This window comes from Meleagris gallopavo (genome assembly GCF_000146605.3).
Source record: "Meleagris gallopavo isolate NT-WF06-2002-E0010 breed Aviagen turkey brand Nicholas breeding stock chromosome 6 unlocalized genomic scaffold, Turkey_5.1 Chr6_random_7180001954903, whole genome shotgun sequence".
Taxonomy (NCBI): domain Eukaryota; kingdom Metazoa; phylum Chordata; class Aves; order Galliformes; family Phasianidae; genus Meleagris; species Meleagris gallopavo.
Window position 1 is genome coordinate 1 of NW_011096447.1, and position 25,133 is coordinate 25,133.

Below are 25,133 nucleotides of genomic sequence, written 5' to 3' on the forward strand. Positions count from 1 at the left end.
GCGCCGCGGCTGGGCTGGTTCCGTGCTTCCCCAGGCCAAAGCCCCGAGCCGACGTGTAAACATCGCCGTGGTGCGGTGTCAGCGGCCTCGGGCCTCGCCTGGGCCCATCTCGCTCGGGGGCTCGGGGGCTCGGTCGGGTAACGGCTCCTCAGCGGCTGCTCGGCAGCGCGGGTGGGTAGGCGGCCGGGCTGGAGGTGTAGGAGGGGTTTGGGCCCCCGCGGGCCCTCCAGGTGTAGCAGGGTGGGTCAGGCGAGCTGCTTGTATTTTAAGAAGGAAAAGGCGTAGTTCTGAGTTTATTAATTAGAATTAACCAAGAAAGAAGCGGTTGGGAGCCATTTGGCCAGCGTTCCCCTGTTGTGTATGTGCTTCTGAGGCTGCTGGCCAATAGAATCCTCAAGTTTGGGTGTTGTCCATAGAGATTCCTATGACGTATCTCTTTCACTGTGTAAATGGAATAAAGAAAGGAAAATAAAAAAGGAATAGTGAGGCAGCGCATCATTTATCTGCAACATCATTAATAGACCTAATATCGTGCTGCAGGTCTACAACATGGAAAAGCAAGTGCTCGAGTCCTCTGAAGAGCGAACATTTCAGTACCAAGATTCCCTGCCTCCGCTGCCCGTACCTCCTCTGGATGAATCTTTAAGTAAATACCTTGACTCAGGTAATGACTTAACAGTGGAGTGGTGTGTGCACCTGCAACCAGGCTGATATTTGCCAAGTAGCGTTCATATGCAGCTTGTGCCAGCTGCCATGACTCTGGAGGTTGAGGAGGGGGATGGAATGTCATCACGTTTGGGGCACAACGTCACTTTCAAATTGGGAAACTAAGTGCCCAGAGCATCTTGTGTAAAAGCTCCCACCTTAACCGCTGTGCCCTTTTTCTTCAGCAAGAGGGGATTTGGGTGTATAAGATGGTTACCTTCTATTGTTTTTTATTTTTGTGTTTTTTTTCCCTCCAGAGGGCTTTTTTTTTTTCCTACAACTATGTCTAATAAAAAATATTTTGCCCTCTACAAGTTTTGTTTTGTGTAATGACTACTTGGCTTGTTCATGACTGTGTTTGCACAGAATCTTTGTGTAAAGAAAAAAAAAGTGATTTCAAACTTTTTTTTTTTTGTAATTGTGTTTTTCTCATTAATACTATTAATTACAGAGCAGTAGGAAAAAGCATCAACAGGCATTTTTTGATAGTTTAACTTAAGGAGATTTCTGCTTTGACAAGCCTAGAGAAAATAGCATCAGAGAAGTTTTGAAAACATCAGTGGAAACGTATCTAGCTTTGTTTATAAAACTAAGCTGACTTGTCAGAACTTTTGATATACTGGGGAGGGTGAAGGTAGCCATTATCTTCAGATTTCTTTTCTGTGCTCCTTTAACCATTTTCAGAACTCAGAGACATTGAGCTTTTCTCTTGAATGTCTGCCATGTCTTGCCATCCTACCTGTAATAGAGGAATGGTAGCAGTAAAACCTGAAGTTTTGTCCCTAGCAGAGTCCTTTGTTACATCATAGTCTCTTTTTCCCAAAACACAAATCCCTAAATTCAGAGTTCTCTTCTATCCTGGGCATAGTAGAAACTACCCCATCAGTGGAATAATTGATAGGTTTTCTTTGTTGTTCCTTAAATCATAAGTTATTGATGCAGAATGATGAAGTGGTGTTTTTCAAGGGGTAGAAGTTGATGTCACAACAAAATGCTTTTGTTCTGTTGCAGTGTAGGTTAACTTAAACTGTGTTGTAATAGTACTGAATGAATACCCTTCAGAGCTTAACTTTGTAAATCTGTCTGGCTTTCCAAGTTAATAAATAACTCTCTCCTGGAATGATGATACTTGACTGAATTTTTTTGCTCTTCTTTTCTGCTTGTCATCAGTTTTTTCATAAATAGCTTATCACCTTTTTCCTCAATTGAATTTTTTTTTCCATGCTGAAGTTGTTTTCTACTTTCTGGTCCTTGTACATAAGCCATCCCGTCATTTTGATTGCTGTCGTTGATCATCTTTAGTCTGTCTTCAAGTTGAAGGAAAGTTATTTCAGTGCTCTTTCAGTGCTGTCTCCCATTACATCCTCATAGGTAAGCTCAGGAAGTGTAGGGTGATGAGTGGACAGTGAGGTGGATTGAGAACTGGCTGACTGACAGAGCTCAGAGGGCTGAGATCAGTAGCGCAGAGTCCAGTGTAAGGCCTGTAGCTAGTGGTGTTCCCCAGGGGTTGGTGCTGGTTCCAGTCATGTTCAATATCTTCATCTGTGATCTCAATGAAGGAATAGAGTGCACTCGCAGCAAGCTTGTTGATGATACAAAGCTGGGAGGAGTGGCTGACATGCCAGAAGAGTGTGCTGCCATTCAGCAGGACCTGGACAGGCTGGAGAGTTGGGTGGAGAGAAACCTCGCTGATTTCAACAAAGGGAGTGTAGGCTTCTTCAGAAGGATTTGAACGTCCAGATGACCCTTTACAGTGTTCTGAATCATTCCTTGAGAATGCTTGTCCTCTCTTGGTTGGAGGAGAACCCTGGGCACTCAGCATGAGTCAGTGTGCCTGGTGGTAAAGCGCTTATCTGTTTAAAGCCAGTCAACTGGAAAATCTGGATCTCAGATGGTACCCTGTTCAAAGCTTTACAGTAGCTGCCTGCTCTGGATTCAGAATGTTTAACTTTGTTTTGAAGAAAGAAGTTGGATGTAACCACATTATTTAGCCTTATTTAGCCTTTCAGTTCAGGTGAAGTTTAGACTCAAACTTCAACTCAGTTCAAGAGTATGAAAACCCTAAGCCTTGGCCTTCTAGAAAGGTTCCTTAACTACCCAACTGAAGCCGTCTTTCATGGGATACTTATTGTTCATGAATAGAGCTGATCTCTATGCAGAAGTGAAGACAAGATATATGGGTCCAGAGAAAGTGATAAGACAAATATTTCACTGAAGTCTAGTGAGTGAGGGCCTGAGTTTTGCCCCTTCCCTCTATTGCCTTTCCTTTCTACATCTGATTGAGTTGTTTTTATATGGAAAGGGTTCACATGATCATTGAATTGTTTAAGTCTGAATGGTTAATCTAGATCAAGTTCAAAGATCGTTCAGTTAAGTTTGCTCCGGTATTGCTTAGCTGTGTTTTGAATCCCTGCAATGCTGGAGATTCTACTATCTCCTTGTGCAGTCAGTTTGATCTCCCTTAATTAGTGGGGAAGGAGGGTGAATAAAAACAAACAAACCCCACCATCAACAAATAAACCTTCATATTTTTCTTGTCAGAGACTTCTTGTACTACAGCTTGAGTCCATTTTTCTCTTGTCCTAATCCTGTGCACATGGGGGGAGTCATGCTTTACTTTTGCTATGTGTTACCATTTGCATTCTCTTTGTAAGCTGAACAGACTTGGTTCTCAGCCTCATCTGATCAGCATGTCCACTCACTCCTCTAGACACTTTGGTTACACTTTTAAATAAATAGCACCTGTGCTGTCCATGTTTTGTTTCATTTTGTTTTTTTTCCCATGAAATCTGTAAAATACCAATAAGACTCGCACTGTACTGTTCAGGACATAAGGGAGCTAGGATGTAGCTGAAATGGGTCTTTGCTTTTCTCCTTAAGATAGGTAATTCAAAATACTGGAATTCTTTCTAAGATCACCATAAAAATCATGTTGAAAGGAAGACCTAGCCTTGGTGGAGGAGGATCAGCAGAGGGTGTGCTTAAAGAAATTGGATATGAGTGACTTCAAAGGATTGAATGGGGTGGATGTGCTTGTGATTGCTGAGGAGCTGGGCTTTGTCACTGAGATACCACTTTTGATTTGAAAGATCATTTTAATGGGAGAGTGTACTTGAGGACTGGGAAAAAAGCAAGTGCCGCCACTGCTCAAGAAGGAAGGTCTGGGGAACTACAGATCAGTCACCCTCACCTTGATCCCTGGGATGATGATGTAGCAAATAATCCTGAAAACGACCTCCAAACAAGGAGGACAAGAAAGTGACTGGGTCAGCATGGATTAATGAAGAGGAAATCATGTTTACTAACCTTTTGATAACCTTTTATGATGAGATGACTGTTGTGCAATTTGCTATGCTACTTGAATATAGGAATCCCACATAGAGCTTTCTTAGCACAAGAAGCTAAATTTTCCAAAGCCTAAGGGTGCATGCGGGCAGTTGAACTTCTACCAACTTAGGAGCAGGAGCAAACTGAAATATAAGAAAGACTCCATTGTGCGGATTCAGCAGCCCTGAAGATGAGAGAAAACAGCATGCCTGGAGACAGTGATGGGAGCCAACCCAGAGCAGAAAGACCTCAAGCCCTAGTATGGCTACTGGTCTGGACCCCCAGATGGGGGGTTGGTGGATATACAGTATAAAGACATAATTGCCTAGAGATTTCTGTATTTGTGGCCTAACCTCAGAGGTGCCCAGCTTGGATTGTTGCTGTAACTTAAATTCTGCAGAAGAGATAAATATATGGCTTGTGTCTCATTTACATTGCAGAAACCTAGTGCTGAACAATGTACGTTGTTTATAGATGAATTGGTAATATATGGCCTAGATAATGAACAGTTGGGTGGACTGAAAACACTCTCAGCTCCTGGGCTCAAAGGTTTATGATCAGCAGCACACATTCCAGATATAGGCGAGCTCTGTATCCTTAGAAGCATTAAAAGCCAGATGGGATGGGACTTTGGGCCACCAGATCTAGTATAAGGTGTCCCCATTCCTGGCATGGGATTTGGGCTAGATTGTCTTTAGAGATCCCTTCCAATCCAAGCCATTCTATGTTGGAACAGAATGCTGTGTTCATTTCTGAGCTCACAAGGACAAATGGGACATGCGCATGAAGGAGCAAGGGAAGTGTATGGCCATGAAGGTGATTAAGGGTTTGGTTTATTTGAGATATTGTTCAGCCTGGAGAAGGTGCCTGGAAGGACTCTGCAAAGTGTATAAATACCTGCTGGGGGTGGGTAAAGAAGACAGAGCCAGACTCATTGCAGTGGTGTTAAGTGAGAAAGCAAGAGGCGATGGGCACAAACTGAAATTCAAGGCATTCCATTTATATGTAAGAAAACTTACTGTACTATGAGGATGGTTGAGCACTGGAGTAGGTTGCTACTGGGGAGGTTGCACATCTGTGAAGGTTTTCAAAGCCCATTAAAGCCCTGAGCAGCCTGCTGTAGCTGACCCTGCTGAGTTGGGTGTTGGACTAGATGGTCTCCTGAGCTCCCTTCCAACTTCAGCTTCACAGTTCTGTGCAGGAGAAAAAAGTGGTTGCAATCAACAGTCATTATTCAGTGGGATGTTGCAAGAAGACCTTGCCTTGCTGACATTGCTTTGTTTCTTCCCGAGCAAGATTATCTGTAAGAAAACACTGAGATACACCCATGTACTAACCGGCAGTGTTTGCTGCTGACCATACATAGCATTACTTTCATCAAAAAGCCTCCTAAAACCCTTTTTATCATGACATATTCTGCAAATGTTTACAGCCTGTATTGTGTATGATCTGAGAAAAATCCAAAGTATTTTAACACATAAAAATTGGGTAGCACTAACTGCCCTTATCATTGAAGTAGGGGTAACGTAGGAGAATTGATGAGTAAAGTGCTTGTAGTCTGTGAATGGGTTTGAATATAAGAGCAAGTAGCTTATGGATGGTACAGTAAGGTAACAGACGTATAGCTGTATGGCTCAGTGTATTAATTTATAAGCAAAGTTCCCATAAAATTATTCATTGAATTCAGCTGGTGGAAGTGCAGGGCTGCATAATGTTTTCACCTAGAGTTCAAAATATATTGGATGTAGTTATCTGGTAAATATTTCATCTACCAATCCCTGAATTTATTTAAAAGTATGCACGTATGTCTTTATTAGAACACACTGTGATTTATTTATAGCTTTTAAAAGATGTCGTGTCCACTCCCTCCCTCCAAAAAATATATGTTTTAGACAAGTAAATCTTGAGTGTTTTCATCTACTCCCCTGCCTGTGAACATCTCAATCCTGGAATAAATCTCAGCATGTGGTTGTTTTTAAATACATCTCCTTTTTGCAGTGAAGCCATTTCTAAATCAAGAAGAATATCAAAGAACTGAGGATATTGTTAAAAAATTTGAAAATGGGATTGGCAAAGAGCTGCATCAGAAATTACTGGAAAGAGCTAAAACCAGGAGGAATTGGGTACGTATGTAGATACGTAAATATCATAATTCAGCTTATTCCTTAGTTTTGTGTGTGTTACTCTGTCTGCTTTGCTAGGGTGGAAGATATCAGTATCTTTCTGGAGAACAAGTGGTTAGTTGGTGGTTAGCATATAATTTTGATAGATGCTTAGCTATGATTTTTTTTTATCTTACGGTCTTCCTTATGTCTGCCACTTGTCCTAAGAATATGAACGTGCTTATCTATGTGTGATTTTTTTCAAAACTGGGGGGATAAGAGTTCCTTTACTAAAATGGTAAGCTACTTACCTTCTACTGTCCTGCCTCTTATTATGTAGGAGCTACTGCTCAAAATATTAAAAAATAAACAAAAATTGCACGTATCATGCAGTGATTATTAGAAAATTAATGTCTGAAAATTATTCTGACGCTGAACATTTTTCATTTCCAGCTGGAGGACTGGTGGCTGAATGTGGCTTATCTTGATCTTCGCATATCAACACAAATAAACTGTAACATGGGAGGCCCTGGTCCCTATATTGAACACTGCTGGCCACCCAAAGAAGGCACTCAGATAGAGAGAGCGTGTGTAAATATATGGCACACCCTGAAGTACTGGGAGCTATTACGAGCGTAAGATTTTTAATAAGAAATAATTGTTTCTAAATATTAATGATCTATGTGTACTTCAGTAGTGGAAATATGCTTATTGGCATAAGTTCTTCGTAATGAGATATGGGCTTGTCTTACCTTGATTTACTTGGATAATTATCACCCCTTGTGCTTAATTTTGGTATATTTCTTTTAGAGAGAAAGTGCCTATAGAGAGATCTGGAAATGCTGTTCTGGACATGAGCCAATTTCGAATGCTCTTTAACACTTGCAAGGTTCCTGGAATTACCAGAGACTCACTCTGCAACTATTTTAAGACTGGTAAGTAAATGCAGATTGTGGTTTAATACAAGCAAATGATTTCGTATAGTGAGGCTAACGGAGTGGTCATTTTAACCATCAAAGTTGTCTTCGAAAACTTAATCAGATACTGGATGTTGTGTCCTTGCATAAGGAAGCAATCTGATCCACTGATTACTTTTTTGTGTGTGTGTGCAATGTTTAGTCCTCTCTAAAAAAGATTAAAAGAAGACTGCCTTAATTTGTATGCTACCCAGCTGATGCCTATTAGAAGTGTGATTGCATTATGACAGGGAAGAAGAAAAATTCTGTATGTTACAAACGTGAGCATATTAGATGCATTATTTGGACAGAACATCAGCATCGTTTGTAATTATCTTTTTCCCTCGGTTGCTTTTCTAGAGTGTGTTCCTGTACATTCTATTGGGGCAGTTCTTATGTATTTTTCTATCACTTAGTGGCTTTTTCTTTTTGCTTAGTCAGTTCTTATTTTGCACTGGTAATTCTTGAAGCCATTCTCTTAAATTTTTAACAGTTTTTTTGGATGCATGGTCAAGAGATGCAGTAAGTGTAATGTTCTTATTTGTCCTTTGATATGTATTGTAGTATTGGCAACCAGCAAATTGAAGTCATAACACCCCTCTGCCACTTACTCTGATGCCTCTAGAGGTGTTCAGGCATGCTGCTCTAGTTAATCTAGAGATATGTTAATGGGAGATATGAATTCCTACAAGATTTAGGAATTCGAGAGGATAAAGAGGCTCTGCAGGCCTTGCTCCACAGAAAATGTGTAAGGAAGTCTCTATGCCACAGAAGTGTAGCAAAAATGCAAAGCAGAAGAAATTTTGTGGGCTTTTCTTGGGGCTAAATTGAAGAGTCAAATACTAAAAGTAGAAGAAACATTTGAGCAGTGGAAATTCAATGTTATGATCACACTTAATGAACAAAGGTGGGATTTTGTAGCTACACAAGTAATTCACATCCCTTTTTTCCGCTAAGATATTACAAGAGCTTTATTAAAGAGTCATGCTTATGTTATTTTTCATGTTTAGGCAGCAGGTGAAATCCGTTTCTGGGTAGATTGTCTGCCTCCAGGGGAAATGCTTAGTCCAATTAGTTACCTTTGTTCTGTGTGATTCATGGAGTAGTATGAGTACCTCTAGGAAGGGATTTGGGTTTTCCAAATATGCAGATATACAAGAGAAGCAGAAGAAATTGCTATCTGCAGAGACCTGTTTCTCTCCATTGGCTACAGAGAGAACTGACACAGTCTATAAACACTTGAAGTAAGATTTAGGACACCTAAGGTTTGACAGGTAATGTCAGGTTGCAATTAAAGACCACACTAAAATGATCCCAGGTGACTTTGATCAGTGGAGCCTGGAGAGTTGCTTGGTTTACCCTGCAGCAGTCACCTTAATGAGAACAGAGAGCTCATAGATTTCCGTGTGTTGAGTAGATGTCCCTCAAGTGCAGTGTTAGGTTAGACAATTCTAAGTATCTTAACTTCCAAACTGAATTCTACGCCTTGCTTCAGGTAACTGCACTTAGGAGTATGCTAGCAAAAATACCCCCAGATTGACGTAATCCCTCTGATTTTTGTTACATTAGATTTTACGTTTGTGATTTGTGAAAGTGAGTTTATTTGAAATGGTAGATTCTGTGTTCTACAATGTCCTTGATCAGATGCGTATTGAGTTATATTACATTCTTTATAGCGTAGAGCCATGAAGATCGATGTATAAAAGCCTTATGATGAAGATTAAGGCTTTGGGGGGGCGTGTGTTGAGTTATGTATTTGTGGATAAAGTAGTGTATGTTTCTTCTTTGTCTCATGGCAGAGTGTAGTGGCTCAGTTTCAGAAAAATGCGTTATGTTTCCTGCCTACCTTTCACACTGCCTGTTTTTTAAACAAAACAAAACTTCATGCAAGAAAAGAATGCTTATATCAACTTTCAGTAACAAACACTTGTTTCGGCAGAGGATGTTTCTGCTTACAAAACGCATGAGTTACTTAGATTTACTGCTAAGTAATGACAGTGACTTGAACTAGTTAATAATGGTGCTAATAATAGTTATGTGCTTGTGGAGATTTGAGTCCTCTTAAAACTTCAGAATTATAGTAGGATTATGCAATCAGTCTTGAATATGTAATGCATTCCTCTTTTTAACTCTATGGAGTCTTCCTCATTTTGAAAAAAAAATGGATCTGTAGGACTTGCTGAATACTTTTCCTTTGTCTGTTGCTCACTTTCTGCCTAGTATTGGATTTTCATGTTCTACTTTGCTTTGTTTCAGTGACTGAAGGTGAATGCCCATCTCACTTAGTAGTCCTGTGTCGAGGCCGAGTGTTTGCATTTGATGCTATACATGAAGGCAACATGCTGACTGCTCCAGAGATTTCCAGGTTTTCAGACTATCTTGCTTCGAATACTCTGTTCTATTTGAGCACGTACTAAAGATAGTCTCTGTTTCTTTCCCTCTCACCCTGAAGAAGTAGGAGTGAGAGGGACTGCAGCTGAAGAGTGAGATTCTGGTAGATTCTGATTTAGCAGGTGGCATCTTCTTGCCATGAATCATGGTGTTATGCTTCTGTAGTACACCAATATAATATCATGCGAAAGGGCTTAATGAAGGTGTTTCAGTAGGAAAGATCATGTACATGTGAAGCTTCTTGAACAAGGAATTACCAGTCCTGTAACACCATTTGTTTAAGGACCAGTCCTCATTGGTCATGCTACCAGTATCCTTTTGACTACACTGCAATCCTAACAGAGTGGAGGGACTGGACTTCCTGTTGCTGAGTTCAGCAGCATCAAAAATCTTAGTATACATTGGCTTTTCTTACTACAGAGCAGCACAGCTATACTTTGCTTGCATTTCTTGTCTTCTTACCAGAGGAGGAGTGGCTGTGGCTCTTTTCATAGCCTAAACTGCTGCTGAGAAACAGAGTGAAAGAATCTTGCTCATTAAATAATAAATTTTAATAGTGACATTTAATAGGAAAGAGTGCCAGAACAAAGGATGAGCCAGATAAGTGTTTTCAATCTTAAACATCTGTAACTTGCTTACTTTCTTTACCTGGAACAGTATGGGGGGGGAGGTGGGGAAGAAACAGATTTACAAACTATAACTTAGATCCCTGTTGGCAAATGCATGTGATGATTCCTACTGAAAAAACTTCATTTAGCCCTTTTGCAGTATGTTCCAAGGATGTACTACTGAAGTACAAGATCATCATGATTCTGATGATGGGTTAATGGCTGGGCTGCATGGTCTTAGTTTTTCAAATGGACAGTGCAAGGAAAAGGTAGGCATTCTTGTGTATCTTGAAGGGAAAGACTCAGTTACACACTAACTACTGCTCTGCTATAAGCTTCTGAGTTTCTATTGAGTGGAAGTTTTGCCATTGTATCCAGTTAGTTTTATAAAGGCTGCAAAACTGCAGTATTGCTGATTTTGGCTGCTCAGTAAAGTTTCATCTACGCTGTTGAAGTCTTAAATTCAATTTAAGTACAATCATTGCACTTTAAGGTTGTGATTGTTTACATGTAGGTCTGTTCTGAGCTGGTAGCTGCAATTGAAGTTAATTTCAGCAACTGAAAACAAAGCAGACTTCCAGTTGCCCTTAGCATCTGACTTGTATTCCTTACATTTCACATTAGCTTGTGAATGTGGAAACAGAAAACAAAAAAAAGAGAGAAAGTGTGATTTTGATGTAGCCTTTGTATGTTCTTTGTTAACTTTAGTTTTTGAAATCTTGTTAAAGGCAACTTACATACATCCAGAAAAGATGCCATAGTGAACCAGATGGACCAGGACTGTCAGCCTTAACAAGCAATGAAAGGACAAAATGGGCAGAGGTTGGAATACTTCAACAGTTTTTTCCTCATAAAATATTGTGACCTCTGGAAAGATGTCATTTCACTTAGCCCTGTCACTTCTTGCTTTCTAGATACGTGACTATTTAATTAGTCTGGACCCAAAGAACCTAGCTCATCTTGAAAAAATTCAGCAAAGTTTGTTTGTGGTCAGCCTGGATGATTCTAGTCCCCATGCAACTCCTGAGGACTACACAGAGGTAGCTAAGGATTTTTGATAATTCTTATCTGTTCTTCATATATTCTGTTCTGTGTGTATATATATAGTCTGCATCTGCTCTTTCTGTGATAAAAATTAGCTCCTTCATAACAGAAAATGAAGCAGGTAAATGTTCAGGTCACGTTTCATGTTGATCCATAGAAACAAATAGTTTCAATTGTTTGGACTTTGGAAGAGAGAACAGCTAAAATACACCTTTGTGATCTTTTAGCTCTCAGTGCTTCAAGGTCCTTAGAAATACAGTCAGCAACTTGTTCAGACTCTTGATTTAAGGTTTATAATCATGTTTCTTCTTCAGCTGGATGAAAATGTTTTCTCTCAGGCAGGCCTCACCATGTTAGTGTAGATTTGGTTCAGCTGACAGAAGTTGGCAATGTGTTTGGGGTTTCTGAAAACCCACAGTGTGTAATTTTTGCTTTAGATAATGAGGCTGGGCCTAGCAGGTGATCCAACTGTGCGCTGGGGAGATAAGTCCTACAATAGCATATTCTTCTCCAATGGAACCTCCAGTGCATTCTGCGATGTAAGTATGAAACGTTTACACTTATAAACTTTTCAAGTATTTAATAAACTCTCTCTTTCAGAGTGTTAAATACTTAACGTGTTCCCTTTTGGTGTAGTCTGGCACCTTGTCTGGCAGGTTTCCAAAGCCAGTCTGTTCTTCCAGTGTTGGATATTACATCATCATACTTGCATTAAGGTCTTGAGTTCTGAAATCTTAATCTTATTTCTGAAACTATTTAATAAGGGAGTTTCTGAGTAAATAATAATAATAATAATTGCAGACAAAGGCTTAAAATGAGCCCTTTCTGTTGAACTGAACGATTTTTATACTGAAGTGGACAGGAAAGTCTACATCGTGCTTAAAATCTGCTTCTCCACAGCAGTGCTATAGTGCATGGCTAGCTGCAGAGCAGTCAAAGCAGCAAGAGAACTGGCATTAGTTGTTGCAGAAGTGTTGCAGAAGAACTAGAAAAACAAGTCCAATGCTATGCAGTAACACTGTTAGTCTCAGGGGGAATAAGTAGGCCAGGGATTAAAAAGAAAGAATTAGATCCTCTTGCAGTCATGCAAATAATGCACTATCTTGCCCTGTATGATTACAGCATTCTCCTTTTGATGCAATGGCTTTAATCACCATGTTGGCTTCTGCTGAACAAAAGATTATTGAAAATGAGGGAAAATGGAAGGTATGTGTTCTTTAAGCTTCTGGATGTATTGGTTAATGGGTTTGTGTTGTTTTTCTTTCTTTTTTTTTTCTTTTCTTTTTTAATGGATAACAGTTTTCTCTTTTCTCTCTTTGCTTGTCTACTCCCAGGGATCAGATAAAGTGAGGGACATTCCATGGCCAGAGGAACTTATATTCACACTAGATCAAAAAATTATAAATGAAATTGAACGTACTAAAGAAACATATTATGAAAAGGTGAGATTTCTTACTGTTTCTCCTGATTGTCACTGAATTTTTCACTGCATTTGTACATTCTTTACTGAGAGTCTTCATGCCAGAAAACAAGTGAATATGTTTTTTGGTTGGTGAATTGTGATTTGACCATGGTTAAATTTGTACCATTGTTTTCTTACATTGAATGTGTTGTATCTGGAGTGAACCAAGCTCTGATGTTTGAAGTTACTTGACTTCTTTGTTGTTTTTTTTTTCCCTCCTGTGATTTGCCAGGTATCTGACCTGCAACTAGCGTGCTATGCTTTCACATCCTTCGGTAAAGCCTTGATTAAGAAGAGGAAGCTTCATCCAGATACATTTGTGCAGCTTGCCCTTCAGCTGGCTTATTACAAGTGTCATGGCCGGTAAGAAAAGCTCATTACCCAGATTAGGAATGAAAAAATAGATTATTGAATAAAGGCATAGACCTGGAGACATAACACAGTGGCCTTGCAGTGCCTCTTTGTAACTTGCTGTAGTGATAAAACAATGAAGAAGTAAAATTTTGTATACTTCTTTGCCACTGATACTTGAGGGGCTTTTGCTCTTGACTTCCAAATACTTATCTTTGTGCCCCATGGGGATCATGTGTGTACATAACATGGAACGGAGGGCAGACAACAATCCATGAACACATAGATTTGGGCTGCACAAAGTTAATAATAGGTTGAATACCAAAGTTGTAGTGGGTCAGGACTCTGTAATGCTAAGTAGTTGCTCAGGTGGAGAAGAAATCTTTACCTGTAGCAAATGATTAGAAATGATCCATCTTCCAAATTTGTGAAAAGCCCCTTGTCTCACTTCCTTTCAGCACAGTTAGATGTGAAAGTCAGGGCAAAATAATAAAGAAAGTGGCTTTCCAGAAGTTTGGCTCAGTATTTTTGTAATATTTTCATTTGTATTTTTGGGAAGAGACAGCATTCTTCCTGGTATTGGAGTTCCCAAAGTCCTCTTTGCTGACTCTTTCAGATGGTGCCTCATATGAGTCACTACTGGCAAGTACTGTTTGCTTCAGAAGGGAGAGTTTCTTCACAGTCATATGATGCTTAATCACTGGAGGTGCCAGTATCTCAGGATGCTAAATCTCGTTTGCTAGACATTGGAGTAAATGATTTGACTTAGAAAAAAGCCCTCTTCAGTTTGTTTTAAGCACATTGCTATGTTGCAGTTAAATTGTGTATTAAATATTAGAGTGGGATAGGACTGAGGACACTCCAGAGAAAAGCTAGCTGGGTATCAGTATGCAGCAGATTCAGCCTTGTCCATATAAACATAAAGAGCATTGGGAAACACTGCTTATTTCAAGTATCACTTAATCTTTGAGGGTTTGCATGGTGTAGATGATTCCTTCGATGGCAGTATGTGGCTGAAGACTGAATCTTGCACAGATTTAGCTTAATTGTATTAGAGCTGGTACATCTGTAGTTAGCAGAAAATAGCCACAATGACCCAAACTTCTCAAGGTGGAATTACAGCACTGGCACTTCTTCAGTCATCTGTCTCATACAAAATCTTGCAGAGCTCCTCTGGCTCCTTTGTTGTTCCTTTTCAGACACATAATTAAAATAAATAAATAAATTAGGGCCTTACTGATGCTTGTAACTGAGCTGGATGGATAGGATACTTCAAAGAACATGGGGTTGGTCGGTTTGTTTTTCCCTGGAGAAAGCAAGTAGTTAAGTTAATGAGATTCTCTTCCTTAATTTTTCTTCTTAGCCCGGGCTGCTGTTACGAAACTGCAATGACCAGGCGTTTCTATCACGGCCGCACAGAGACCATCAGACCTTGTACCATGGAAGCAGTAGACTGGTGCAAATCCATGTTGGATCATTCTGCCACTGTAAATACGGAAACCCTACTTTAATTGCAGTGTGTTTAGAAAGCCTGGCATTTTAATTGCTAACTGTTTACTACTGTCCCATTAATGAGAGCTGGCTTGTTTCCAGTGAGACAAACCTGAAATACTGAGGTTGCTTGAGGTCTGGCTGTGGTCATTGTGACAGAGGTGAGCTGTCACATGTGGGCTTGTTCTGATTTTTTTTTTTTTCTGTTCTGTTTTACAGTTCGATTTCAGGTCTGTCTTGAGTGATATTGTTACAGCTGGAAAGATTAACGCGGTGGAAGGGCGATACAGGAATGTAATAGCAAAGGGACCAGTGTGAATAGGATAGTATTTCACAGGAAAAGTAAAGGTGCTCACCCATTTCCGAAGATCTAGGCTTGCAGAAAGGACTCCATAAGGGAGGAGTCTCCAGCCAGAGATCCTTCCCAAAGTCAGCCCTTAAATGGGGTCTAGGAGAGGTGTGGCCAGGCTCCACCCCTTCTGGTCATGCAGTTGAATTGCCTTCACCTGTGCTCCTAGGGCTGACCTGGTCCTTTGCCAGATGATCTGTCGGTGGTTCAAGCCATGTCTCAACAGTTCCCATACAGATACTCACTCTGATTTTCACACCTCAGAAAAGAACTAGCTAGGAACTACTATATTCTGTTGTGGAGTGGTTCTGTTGTTTCAATATTGAAGTGAAATGAGGAAATGTTAATCTAATTGTTGAGTTTGAGAGCAAGATTAAAATCTGCTTGTTGTCCTGAGGGCAACAGGGATGTATTCCAGAGTTTGCCTGAGAGCAGCTCTGCCAAGGACCTTTTCCCAGCAACTGACCTGCAGTCCCTGGCTGGCAAAGGATTTCATGCTGCTGTTGCCAAGTGAAAGCTGTACAAAAGCTTTCTGTTGTCTTCACTACGTTTCTTAGAGTTCTTAGAAATGAAACAAGGATATTTTGAAACGAAGAGCTACATATTTTGAAGGAAATTCAGAGGTTCTATATTGTTCTATTATTTTATACTGAGAAACATGCAAGAATATAACAGAAATAATGTATGTGTGACCAAAAATTTGTCTTAGGTTTTTCAGGCTGGATATTAGGAAAAATTTCTCAGGAAGAGTGGTGGAACAGGCTTCCCTGGGGAGGTGGCATTGAAGAAATGCATAGATGTTGCACAGAGGGACATTGTTCAGTGGGCGTGGTGATGATGGGTTGCTGGTTAGATTTGATCTTAGAGGTCTTTCCCTACCTTAATTATTCTGTGATGATTCTGTTTCCTAGTGCTGTTGTGTTTTTTTTGTGCGTGTAATGAACTGTTGCGGTTCTTGATATGCTCTTCAACGGTATTGCAATGAAGAGGATCAGAAGTCTAGTTTTAAACTGCACACCCCCCCCCGAATTTAGGTACTTTGGATGAAAACCCATTTATAGCATGTTTTCTACTACTTGCAGTGAGCTCAGTAGCTAAGCTTTTGTCCAAATTGAGTGACTGCTGGCTGTGGTTCACATTCAGTGCTGCTGCCACTCATGAGGACAAAGGAGTTGTTCAAGTACTAGCAATCAAAGTACAAGCCAAGTTCTTGGGTGTCTAGAGGTGTTTCCCTAGGCCTCTTTTACCAAAACATACATCTGTATTCTGTTCTCTCTCTTTTTAATGTGTAAGTTTCAATTTAATATATTCATATAAATTGCACAATGATGGGCAGAATTACTGTTGTGGAAGTGAAGTTTTGATCAATAGAGAATAGTGGGGGATGCACTTGGCATCTGTGTGTGTTTCAATTAAAGAGGCAAGATATGCTTCACATTGGGTTTTTTTGTTTATTTTCCCATGCAAAATGACAGGCAAACCTGCTAACAGCTGATGTGTTTTCTAAGTAAGTGGTACTTTAGAATTTTGGGTTTCATTTTTGTAGTTCACGATGTCTGCTTTGCATTGTTTCAGCTTGTATGGGGAAGAGCGTGCGGTTTAGAATATTGTTCAGTATAAAAGTGACCCAGGTTGCAGAACAGAGATGCAGGGAACAAATGAGTAAGTTGTCATGAGAAAGGAATTTGGATGTGGGAGAAAAGAGTTAGAGAAATTTAAGAAAATGGATGAGTCAGAAGGTTCTTCTGTACCTTTCAATTCCTCTGTTTTCTTCTATTGCTAAAAATTGTGAAAGAAAGAACTTGTTGATCTGTGTCTGCTGATGTGTTACTCATCTGGAATGTTTTCTTCTCTTGTTTCTTAACCTGTTTCCCCTTACTTTGTACAGAATTATGAACGCCTACAGCTGATGCATGCAGCATTTGCAAAGCACAATAGAATGAGGAAAGACTGTGAGAATGGAAGAGGTACTCATGGATCAGAAATTATTTGTTTCCTTGTGGTTAAAAAGGGAATGTGCTAATGTGTTTTCTGTCTTGTTTTCAACTGCAGTAAAAACTACCCATCAGCACTTCATATTTAAACAATTTTGGAGAGAAACTAAAGGCTAGTCCTTGCATCCTCCTTCAGCCCTTAAGACCCGTTCACTTTAAATATTAATTTACTTTTTTTTCTGCCAGTGAGCCAATTTCATGTGAAACTCCTCCTCCTTGCAGAAATAGCTTTCTTGGGTTTTGTTTTCTGCAGGATACGTGCTCAGTTTGTACCACTTAGCTCATTGCATTTGGGCTCAGTGGTGCAAGCTTAAAGTGATGATGGCATCTTTAGACCATGCTTTTGGGAAGTGTTTTTGTATGCTGCAGTATGAATCTTTTTTTTTTTCAACTGGACTTTGTCATTTTATCTGTCCTTCAGCTGCTTTTCAAGCTTCCAGAACTGAAACAGCAAAAAAACAAGAAATGCTGCTGTTAATGATGCAGAACTTGCATTTGTTTTGACAGGATTTGACCGTCATCTCCTGGGTCTCCTTCTCATAGCACAGGAGCAGGGACTGCCAGTGCCAGAACTCTTTGTGGACCCTGCCTTCACAGCCAGGTAACTGGTGGCCTTGTACTGTGAAGAAGTTGTGTCCCTTGGTACCGAGGGCTCACTTTGTTACATCGGCCTTAAGTGTGATGATCTCTTGATCTGCATGACAAAATTACTTTTGTTTTGTGATGTTTTACAGTGGAGGAGGTGGGAACTTTGTTCTTTCAACTAGCCTGACTGGCTACACCAGGTTTAGTGGATGTGCACTCCCTATGGTACATCACGGCTACGGCTTTTTTTATGCAATCAGAGATGACAGGTAAGGATGTTGTTTCATTTTCGATGTGGTTCTGACTGTATCGTGATGGGAAGAGCAGCAAACAATTAGGATTAGGGAAGGAATGTGGCTGAACATTTTGAAAAGTGAGATAAAGGAGAATAGAGGCATTAACATTCTGAAAAACACAAGTGGGAGGAAGGACAGATGGTGGAGGTGAAATGACAAGATGCTGATACAGAGTAGAAAGCAAAGAGGGGGGAAGTTGAGAAGAGGAACAAGAGGAGGTACCTTTAAAAATAAGTGTTGTTCTTAGACATCATCAACTGCAAAGGTGTTTGTTTAAAAAAAAAAAAAAGAAAAAAAAAGTAGCTATTGCCTGGGATAGACCAGCTGGAGTACAGGAGAGCATGGAGTAAGGAGGAGAAGCTAACGCATTTGGCTTCACTTCTCTTAAAAGGGTTGGGAAAAATGCAACTTTGACTTACTCACCTTTTGGACAAAAATTACTACTTGTTCAGCAAATGAAGTAAATGGAGTGCATTGAGATGACCTGCTTTTTTATGATCTAGTTTATTTTGGGTGGCTTGTGTCTAAAGCTAACTGCAGATTTCATTGCAGATTGGGTTCCGTTTGAGCGTACAAACCAATATACTTTCACTGTTGCTCTGTTAAAATAAATAGATAAAGGTTGAGATGTAATGGGTAAATAGAAAGAGAAAAGTACTTTAACCTTAAACTAGTTGCAGAGAAGAAATAATTGAAGCATTTTCAAATATAAGCAAAGTGATGTCACTGTGTGTGTAGAAATCAAAATACTCTGTTTCAGGATCTGTAAACATTGTCATTACTGAAGGCCCCAGGGCCCTGTATTTTCTGGATGTTGAGATAACTTGTTTATTTGCCAGTTTTTGATTTAGAGCTTGTTGATAATTTGATATTTCAGAGCAGTTTGTGTAATGTGTCCAAGACTGTGACAACTAGGAGTGATAACTAACTCCATTGTTTTCTGTATTGACAGGATTGTTGTTTTGTGTTCTTCCTGGAAGTCGTGCCCAGAGACCAGTGCAGAAGTGCTGTGCAGAACTTTATTCCAGTGTTTCCAGGACGTGCTTCAGTTAACAGTTACAGCTCAGCTATAAAATTGATGATGATAAGAGCCTTTGCAAGTTCACAAGTTATTTGTAGTACTTATAAGTGAAACGCGGTGTAAGAGAACTGTTATATTCAAGCTAAGACTTCTAATAATTTGCATGAAGTCTTCCTCTTTTGGTGGGATCTACACTAAGTAATGTGGCCATTTGCAACAACAATGCAAGCAGTAGAACTATGCAATATGATATGCCTCAACAATGCAAACACTTTTGAGAAACACGGTGTTGGAAATGGAGAACTTTTGGGAGATTTGTATTTATGATCTTAGTAGTAACATGTAGTCTAATGGTACTGTTTTTGCCAGTGGAGCACTTAACTGTGTACTTTGGAATAACCACATGATTGTCTTAAGAGATTGTGCTGCCTGGTTCGAGTGGTTTATGAAGTAGCCTGATGGGGGCAGCCCTTCTATATGCTATTTTCTAAATTCTTTCATTTTTGCTACCTGGCTTGCATAAAATAAATGCATCTCTGATAGGGATGTTCCCATTGCATTTATAATATACGAGCATTACAATGTGAAGTATTTTGAATCTCAGTAATACAGAAAGTAGCATATTAATTCAAAATGCATTGGAGTTTACATCATCTAGTGAGCTGTGAATTTCTCTGCTGCTTTACACTAGTAATACACAGCAACAGAGAGCACTGAATACAGTTTGAGATGCTCGGGATTTTAAGATTTGATTCCTCTGTTTGAGCAGCTTTTAATCTTACTTCTCTTAAAAAATAAAATTATTCAAAAAAATCAGTGTTGTACTGTTGGGGAACTGACGCTGAACTTGAAACTGAGATTCTAAAGTACCTCTTGCTTTCTTCTCAATTTGAGGGATTGAGATGAGGGAATTGAGAGATTAAGAATGATTATGTTTTTTACAGCAACAGCTGCATCCTCAGCTAGCACTGATTCCCCTCTTCTTGCCCCTCAGAAGCTTTGGTTGGTACAGGGAGAAAGATATTTTATACAGCGTGAAATCTGATGAAGGGTGGCAAGTTTGTACAAGGAATAGGTTGGTGCCTTCTGTCTGTGAGTGCTGGTGCGTTCCTGTGTGACCAAGAGCTACTCCTTTTCTTTGTGAAATCTGCTTTTCTCAAATTCTTTTGGCTGCCTATTGGCATGTGTCTCTCTGCCATAGTTCTCACTCTGGAAGGCAGAGAGAGTGGAAAGCTGTAACATGTAGTTTCCATGATCTTGTAGAGACAGCTCCTGAATCCTGAACAGTAGTAACTGGTTTTCATCCCTTCATTCACTAGCATCCTACTTAAGAGCCTCCTGCCATGAACCTGGACACTGCATCTATGTTTCCCTTTGCTCTAGAGGGCATCTGTGCTCTGTACATACCTCTGTCCTCAGCCCTCCTCCCTATTTTTATAGATAGCAGAGCTGAGAGGCAGCAGTGCTCTGCTCAGAGCCCTGTGAGACAGAATGGGCTGTCTGCACCATGAGAGCTGTACTTGGCAGCCTGGCAAGTCAGCTGGGCTTTTCGTAATCACAGTGTACCTTTAATTGGAGCAGCTGTAAGTTTTTGCACTGATAGAAGAACAGTCGAAGAATGTAAAGTTCTTAAATAACTGGGGTACAGTTTTTTTATTAGTCTTGGGATTTAAGGAAGCTATTTACAGAATTCTAACAAACTCAAAGTACTGAAATACCCTAAAGAGTTTCATACAAAATAATGAACCAGCTGTACAGCTGCATTTCAGCAACAGATGCTGCCCATTGTCATACGATGTGAGGTCCACTTTGAACATTGACCAGTGAATAGTAGAAGCCTTTTTCAGCCAGGAGCTGCTGATGAGTCCCTTGCTCTATGACCTTGCCATTCTGGATCACAGCAATCTTGTCAGCATTCTGGATGGTGGACAGGCGGTGAGCTATCACGATGCAGGTGCGGCCTTCTCTGGCTTTATCCAATGCTTCCTGGACAGCCTGTGCAATGAACAAACCAAAAGGAAGATTATCCATGCAGCAGTTCAGATCTCAGGCTGCAGAGAATGCCTGACCTGTAACTGCTAGAGGAGGGTAGTCACGATACCACCTGTGTGCAGTGTGAGCAGGTGGATGATCTGCTCAGCCTGGGTGGTAGAGCTAAAGGAGGAAGTAGAAAGGCTGAGGAGCATCCAGGATTGTGGGAAGGGGATCGATTGGTAGAGTCACACTCTGCTATCCCTACAGGAAGGGTGTGGGGGAGATGCTTCTCAAGCAGTGGGGGATTATCTGCTGTCTCATGGTCAGGTGGGACTTCAGGACACCGGGAAGATTTGTGAAGGGATCAGGAGCTCAAATTGTGTTCTCCTCTGGCCTCTCAGTTGGTGACTGGGATCAGCAAAAAAGGAGGAGGGTGGACACACTGAATGAATGGCTTGCTTTACAAATGGTGTCACACTCAGGGCTTTGGGTACTATGGCTTGGAGCCTTGAGAAAGGGGGAATGCTGGCATTAGACACAAGCTGACTGACTAGAAGGGCCACAAGTATTCTTGAAAACAAGCTGGCTGGGCTGGTTAGCAGGGCTTTAAACTAGATATGATGGAGGAAGGGGGTGTACTAGGTGACAGAGAAGCGTGTGGGAACACTGTCACCTCAGGAGGCAGTAAGGGAAAACCTCAGACTTGTCCTGGAGGTGCTAGGGAGGGCTCCTCTGAGAAAGCAACAAGGCCAGTAGCTAAGCTGAAGTGCCTTTATACCAATGCATGCAGCATGGGAAACTGTGGCACAATTAGGTAAGTATGACCTAATTGCTATCACGGAAACATGGTAGGATGAATCCCATGACTGGAATACTCTGTTTGAGCACTACAGGGCTTTTCAGAAGGAATAGACTGGGTAGGAGGGGTGGCGGAGTTGCCCTCTCTGTTAGGAAATGGACAGAGCAAACTTTCAGCTGCTCTAGGAACTGCTTAGTGGGATCCCCTGGGAAACTGTCCTTAAGGGCATGGGCACAGAACAAAGCTGGCAGCTCTTTAAGGACACCCTTCTGAGAGGGCAACAGCTCTCCATCCCCCAGCAGAAGTTGTTGAGCAAGGGAGGCAGGTGACTGTTATAGCTGTGCAAGGACCTGCAGCTAAAACTGAGAGAAAAAGAGGGAAATGAAAAGAAAGTGGAAGCAGGGATGTGTAGTCTGGGAGGAGTACAGGGCTGTGTCCATGTGCTTAGAGATAGGATTAGGAAAGCCAAGGCACAGATAGAGCTGAACTTGACGATGGATGTGAAAGATAACAAGAAGGGGTTCTACAGGTACATAAGCAGGAGACAGGAAAAAATACAAACAAAATTCTTCTATATACCAGTTGGAGCTTTAACATATGGGTGACAACATCCCAGCCACAGGTCACCCAGCCAACTTGCAAATCACAGTTCCAGTTTGCAGAGCCAACGTACCTTTTCGCTTTCTGTATCCAGCGCAGAGGTGGCTTCATCCAGCAGCAGGATGCGGGGCTGCCGTACGAGAGCTCGGGCAATAGCAATGCGCTGCTTCTGACCACCAGAAAGCAGGGCTCCTTTGTCTCCCACACGTGTATTGTATTTCTAAATAAAGAAACTAAGCATCAGTGTGGATTTGGATTTGATCCTGTGAGTATGACACTTCAACTGTGTTTCCACATAGGGACAATTCTAGGCAATCCCCAGTAACAGAGCAGGTGAGCATGAGCAGCCCACATGCAGCACATCTCTCGCTGCACTCAGCTGCAGAGCACAGCTTGTGGTGCTGAGCAGGAGCAGTGCTGTTTGGCTTTGGTGATGGATTGGGATGAGAGGAGGACTGAGTCACTGCAAACCCAACAGCCTTGGTAGCCTGGCCATCTGCTTGCCTTTCACCATACCTCTGTAAATTAAAAAAAACAGCCTGAGAGACATTGTGAGTAATTGAGGATGAACTGGAAGCCGCTCAAATTCAAAACCTAATTCCTATTTAAAGCAAATATAAATTTACTCAAAAAATTTGATTCCAACTCCGCACTCCCTTATTTGTTCGAGATCTTGACTGTCCACTATGTAAACAAATGTACATCTTGTGTCTGAGAGATTAGACCGTGTCTCTTAAGCATGTGGGAATTCACTGCTTCAGAAATATGTCTCTGCGTTTTCTACAGGAGTAAGGACACAGGCTTCAGCCTATTGAGCAGCAGCTGGGAGGCTCTCTGCCTGCACTCACTGCAGCAGCTGCTCAGTAGAACACCAGCAGGTCTGGGTTCTTTCCCCAGCTGTTCACAACTAAAACTGCTTTTCCCTTCAAAGTGCTGCTTAATTAATGGCAAGAAGTCCCACCGTACGCAAGACTCAACTTATCAGAGCAAGAAAAGCAAGAGAACAGAGTGGAAACAAGATGATGCCTTTCTGCCTGTTTTCACAAGCCAGCTCCAGGAGTGACTTCATACACTTGGCCAGTGAGCTGACTGTTGGAAAAAGGAGGGTTGAAGCAGAGCTCTGGGGCTGCTTTAGCATTTTCCCATTGCTTTCACTTAACTGTAGGAAAGCACTCATCTCCTTTTCCAGCATTTCTTTTTACATCTTTTGCTCTTCCATGCAGCGCATCTAAAACTTGCCTGAGTGCCAATACCAACTAGGCTATTATTTAACAGACACTACTCCTGGAGAGATGAAGACACCTCCAATTCAGGCATCAGCAGCACTGGAATTGAGTAATGCCTACAACCTGTAGCACCTCCTAGATCTCTATGTGCTCTTCAGATCTTCTAGGTGATTAAAAAAAAACAAAAACAAACAAACAAAAAAACCCACACAAACCCAACAAATATGAATGTCAAATTCAGCAAACTGGGAAAAAAACAAAAATATTTTTACCTGGTATTTCCTTAGAAAAACATGAATATAGGCACTATACTTTTCCCCCATTTGCAATGTGAAAATGAATACTAATTACCTTTGGTAGCGATTCAATGAAGGAATGAATATTGGCTGCTTTTGCTGCACTAATGATTTCCTCATGGGAGACCTCCCGACTGTTGTCCCCATACGCAATATTTTCAGCAATGGTGCAGTCAAACAGGATTGGTTCTTGTGAGACGATACCAATCTGAGCTCTCAGCCATTGGATATTCAGTGTCTTTGTATTTCGGCCATCCAGAAGCTGAAAAGTCAGAAAGAAGATATTGTGATCACAGTACTTTATCTTTGGCTTTATTACTATTAATCATATATTTCAATTTTTTTTACCTAGCAACATTGCAGCCTTTAGCAGCCAGGGCATTGCATGCCCTCAGTGTTGGCTTACACACTTCCATGCAGCAGCAGAGGTGGGCAGATGAGTATTAAAGCTTACAATTTCTATGTTTACAATCAGTAGAATATGATCAGAAGTCTCTATAAATGTAGACAAACTCCAGGTATATGAAGCCATTTCACTGCTCCCTACTTGTTTATCACCCCATCTAGAAGAGCTGATACAGATCTACTTTAACTGCCAATATAGTATTGCTACTACAGACATTTGATACTACAGTGGTGACAGAAATATCTATTTCAGAAACCAAAAGAAAATCCATACCACATAGTGCTTCTGCTCCCTTTATTAGCAGCTTTATCCCATCTCTGTTTTCGTAATCCGATGTCCTGGCTTCTCAAGTGACTTTAATGGGGGACTGTAATGGGCACAGAGTCCTAACCCCATAATTAAATATCTTCTTTGTGCCTCAGGGAGAAGTCTTCTACCACTATTTGCTCGTGTAAAATGAGATACATGTGAAAGATTATCTGCACTGGAGCTCCTTCTCTTCTTGTATTGGACTTATCTGGACATCAGTATCCACAGTTCTATGTTTAACTGTCTCTGCTACATGGATGATTTATTTTGTCAAAAATATGGATCCATATTTCTGCTTTATCCTGATGACTTCCATCTAAAGCAGAATTAATGAGTCTGATGCTTCAAGATCCAAGAAGAAACCTTTCAGATTTTCTTCATCCCCGCCTTTCTTTTTTTCCTCCTTACTCAGTTTGTACCCAACGGATGAAAAAGGACATTTAACTTTATCACCAAGTGCTGCTGTTAGAGGAATTGCTGGTGCAGGAAAAACCAACTGCAGCTCTCCAGCAATGAACTAATTAGTCTGGAACTCAATCCTGAGCTGAAAGCAGAACTTCTCTTAAAATGCTCTTCTTCCTGTAGCCAGAGCTACCCAATTCTGACATAAGCATCTCTGGCTTACATTCAGGACTAGAAGTGCTGTGTATGCGAGCAGCTTTGCAGCCACAGCTTCCTGGACTAAAAGAAATCATGGTGCATTGAGGTGACTTATGTACTATTAATAGCAGTAGATGGATGTGAGTATAATTGCTGTCTAGCCATAGCACCAATAAAATCAGAAATTCTCAACAACTCTCTTAGGACCTTTGTGTCTTAATGATTTTTTATTATTATTATT

General features: G+C 40.8%; 2 protein-coding genes across 3 annotated transcripts; one reads left to right on the plus strand and one right to left on the minus strand.

The window, feature by feature from the left end:
* The first annotated feature begins 86 nt into the window (after positions 1–86).
* On the plus strand, positions 87–19,494 carry CROT (carnitine O-octanoyltransferase). 2 transcript variants are annotated; one of them, XM_010726358.3, is made up of 17 exons: positions 87–171; positions 541–664; positions 6,031–6,155; positions 6,588–6,769; positions 6,945–7,069; positions 9,347–9,455; positions 10,818–10,911; positions 11,004–11,129; positions 11,571–11,672; positions 12,256–12,339; positions 12,468–12,575; positions 12,828–12,958; positions 14,310–14,433; positions 16,675–16,753; positions 17,288–17,381; positions 17,515–17,634; positions 18,614–19,494. In XM_010726358.3, the coding sequence occupies exons 2-17, from the start codon at positions 550–552 to the stop codon at positions 18,732–18,734; spliced, it is 1,839 nt and encodes a 612-aa protein (XP_010724660.1). In that variant the 5' UTR covers positions 87–171; positions 541–549; the 3' UTR covers positions 18,735–19,494. The 2 variants fall into 2 exon arrangements, with proteins under 2 accessions (XP_010724660.1, XP_019466332.1); XM_019610787.2 differs by lacking the exon at positions 87–171 and adding an exon at positions 219–240.
* A 976-nt stretch (positions 19,495–20,470) lies between these two features.
* LOC104909237 (phosphatidylcholine translocator ABCB4-like) lies at positions 20,471–23,902 on the minus strand (the record flags this gene model as incomplete). Its single annotated transcript, XM_010726359.3, has 3 exons — positions 20,471–20,677; positions 22,129–22,275; positions 23,633–23,902. Coding segments are annotated over 3 exons (624 nt in total), but the record flags the coding sequence as incomplete, so codon positions are not given.
* Positions 23,903–25,133: the final 1,231 nt, after the last annotated feature.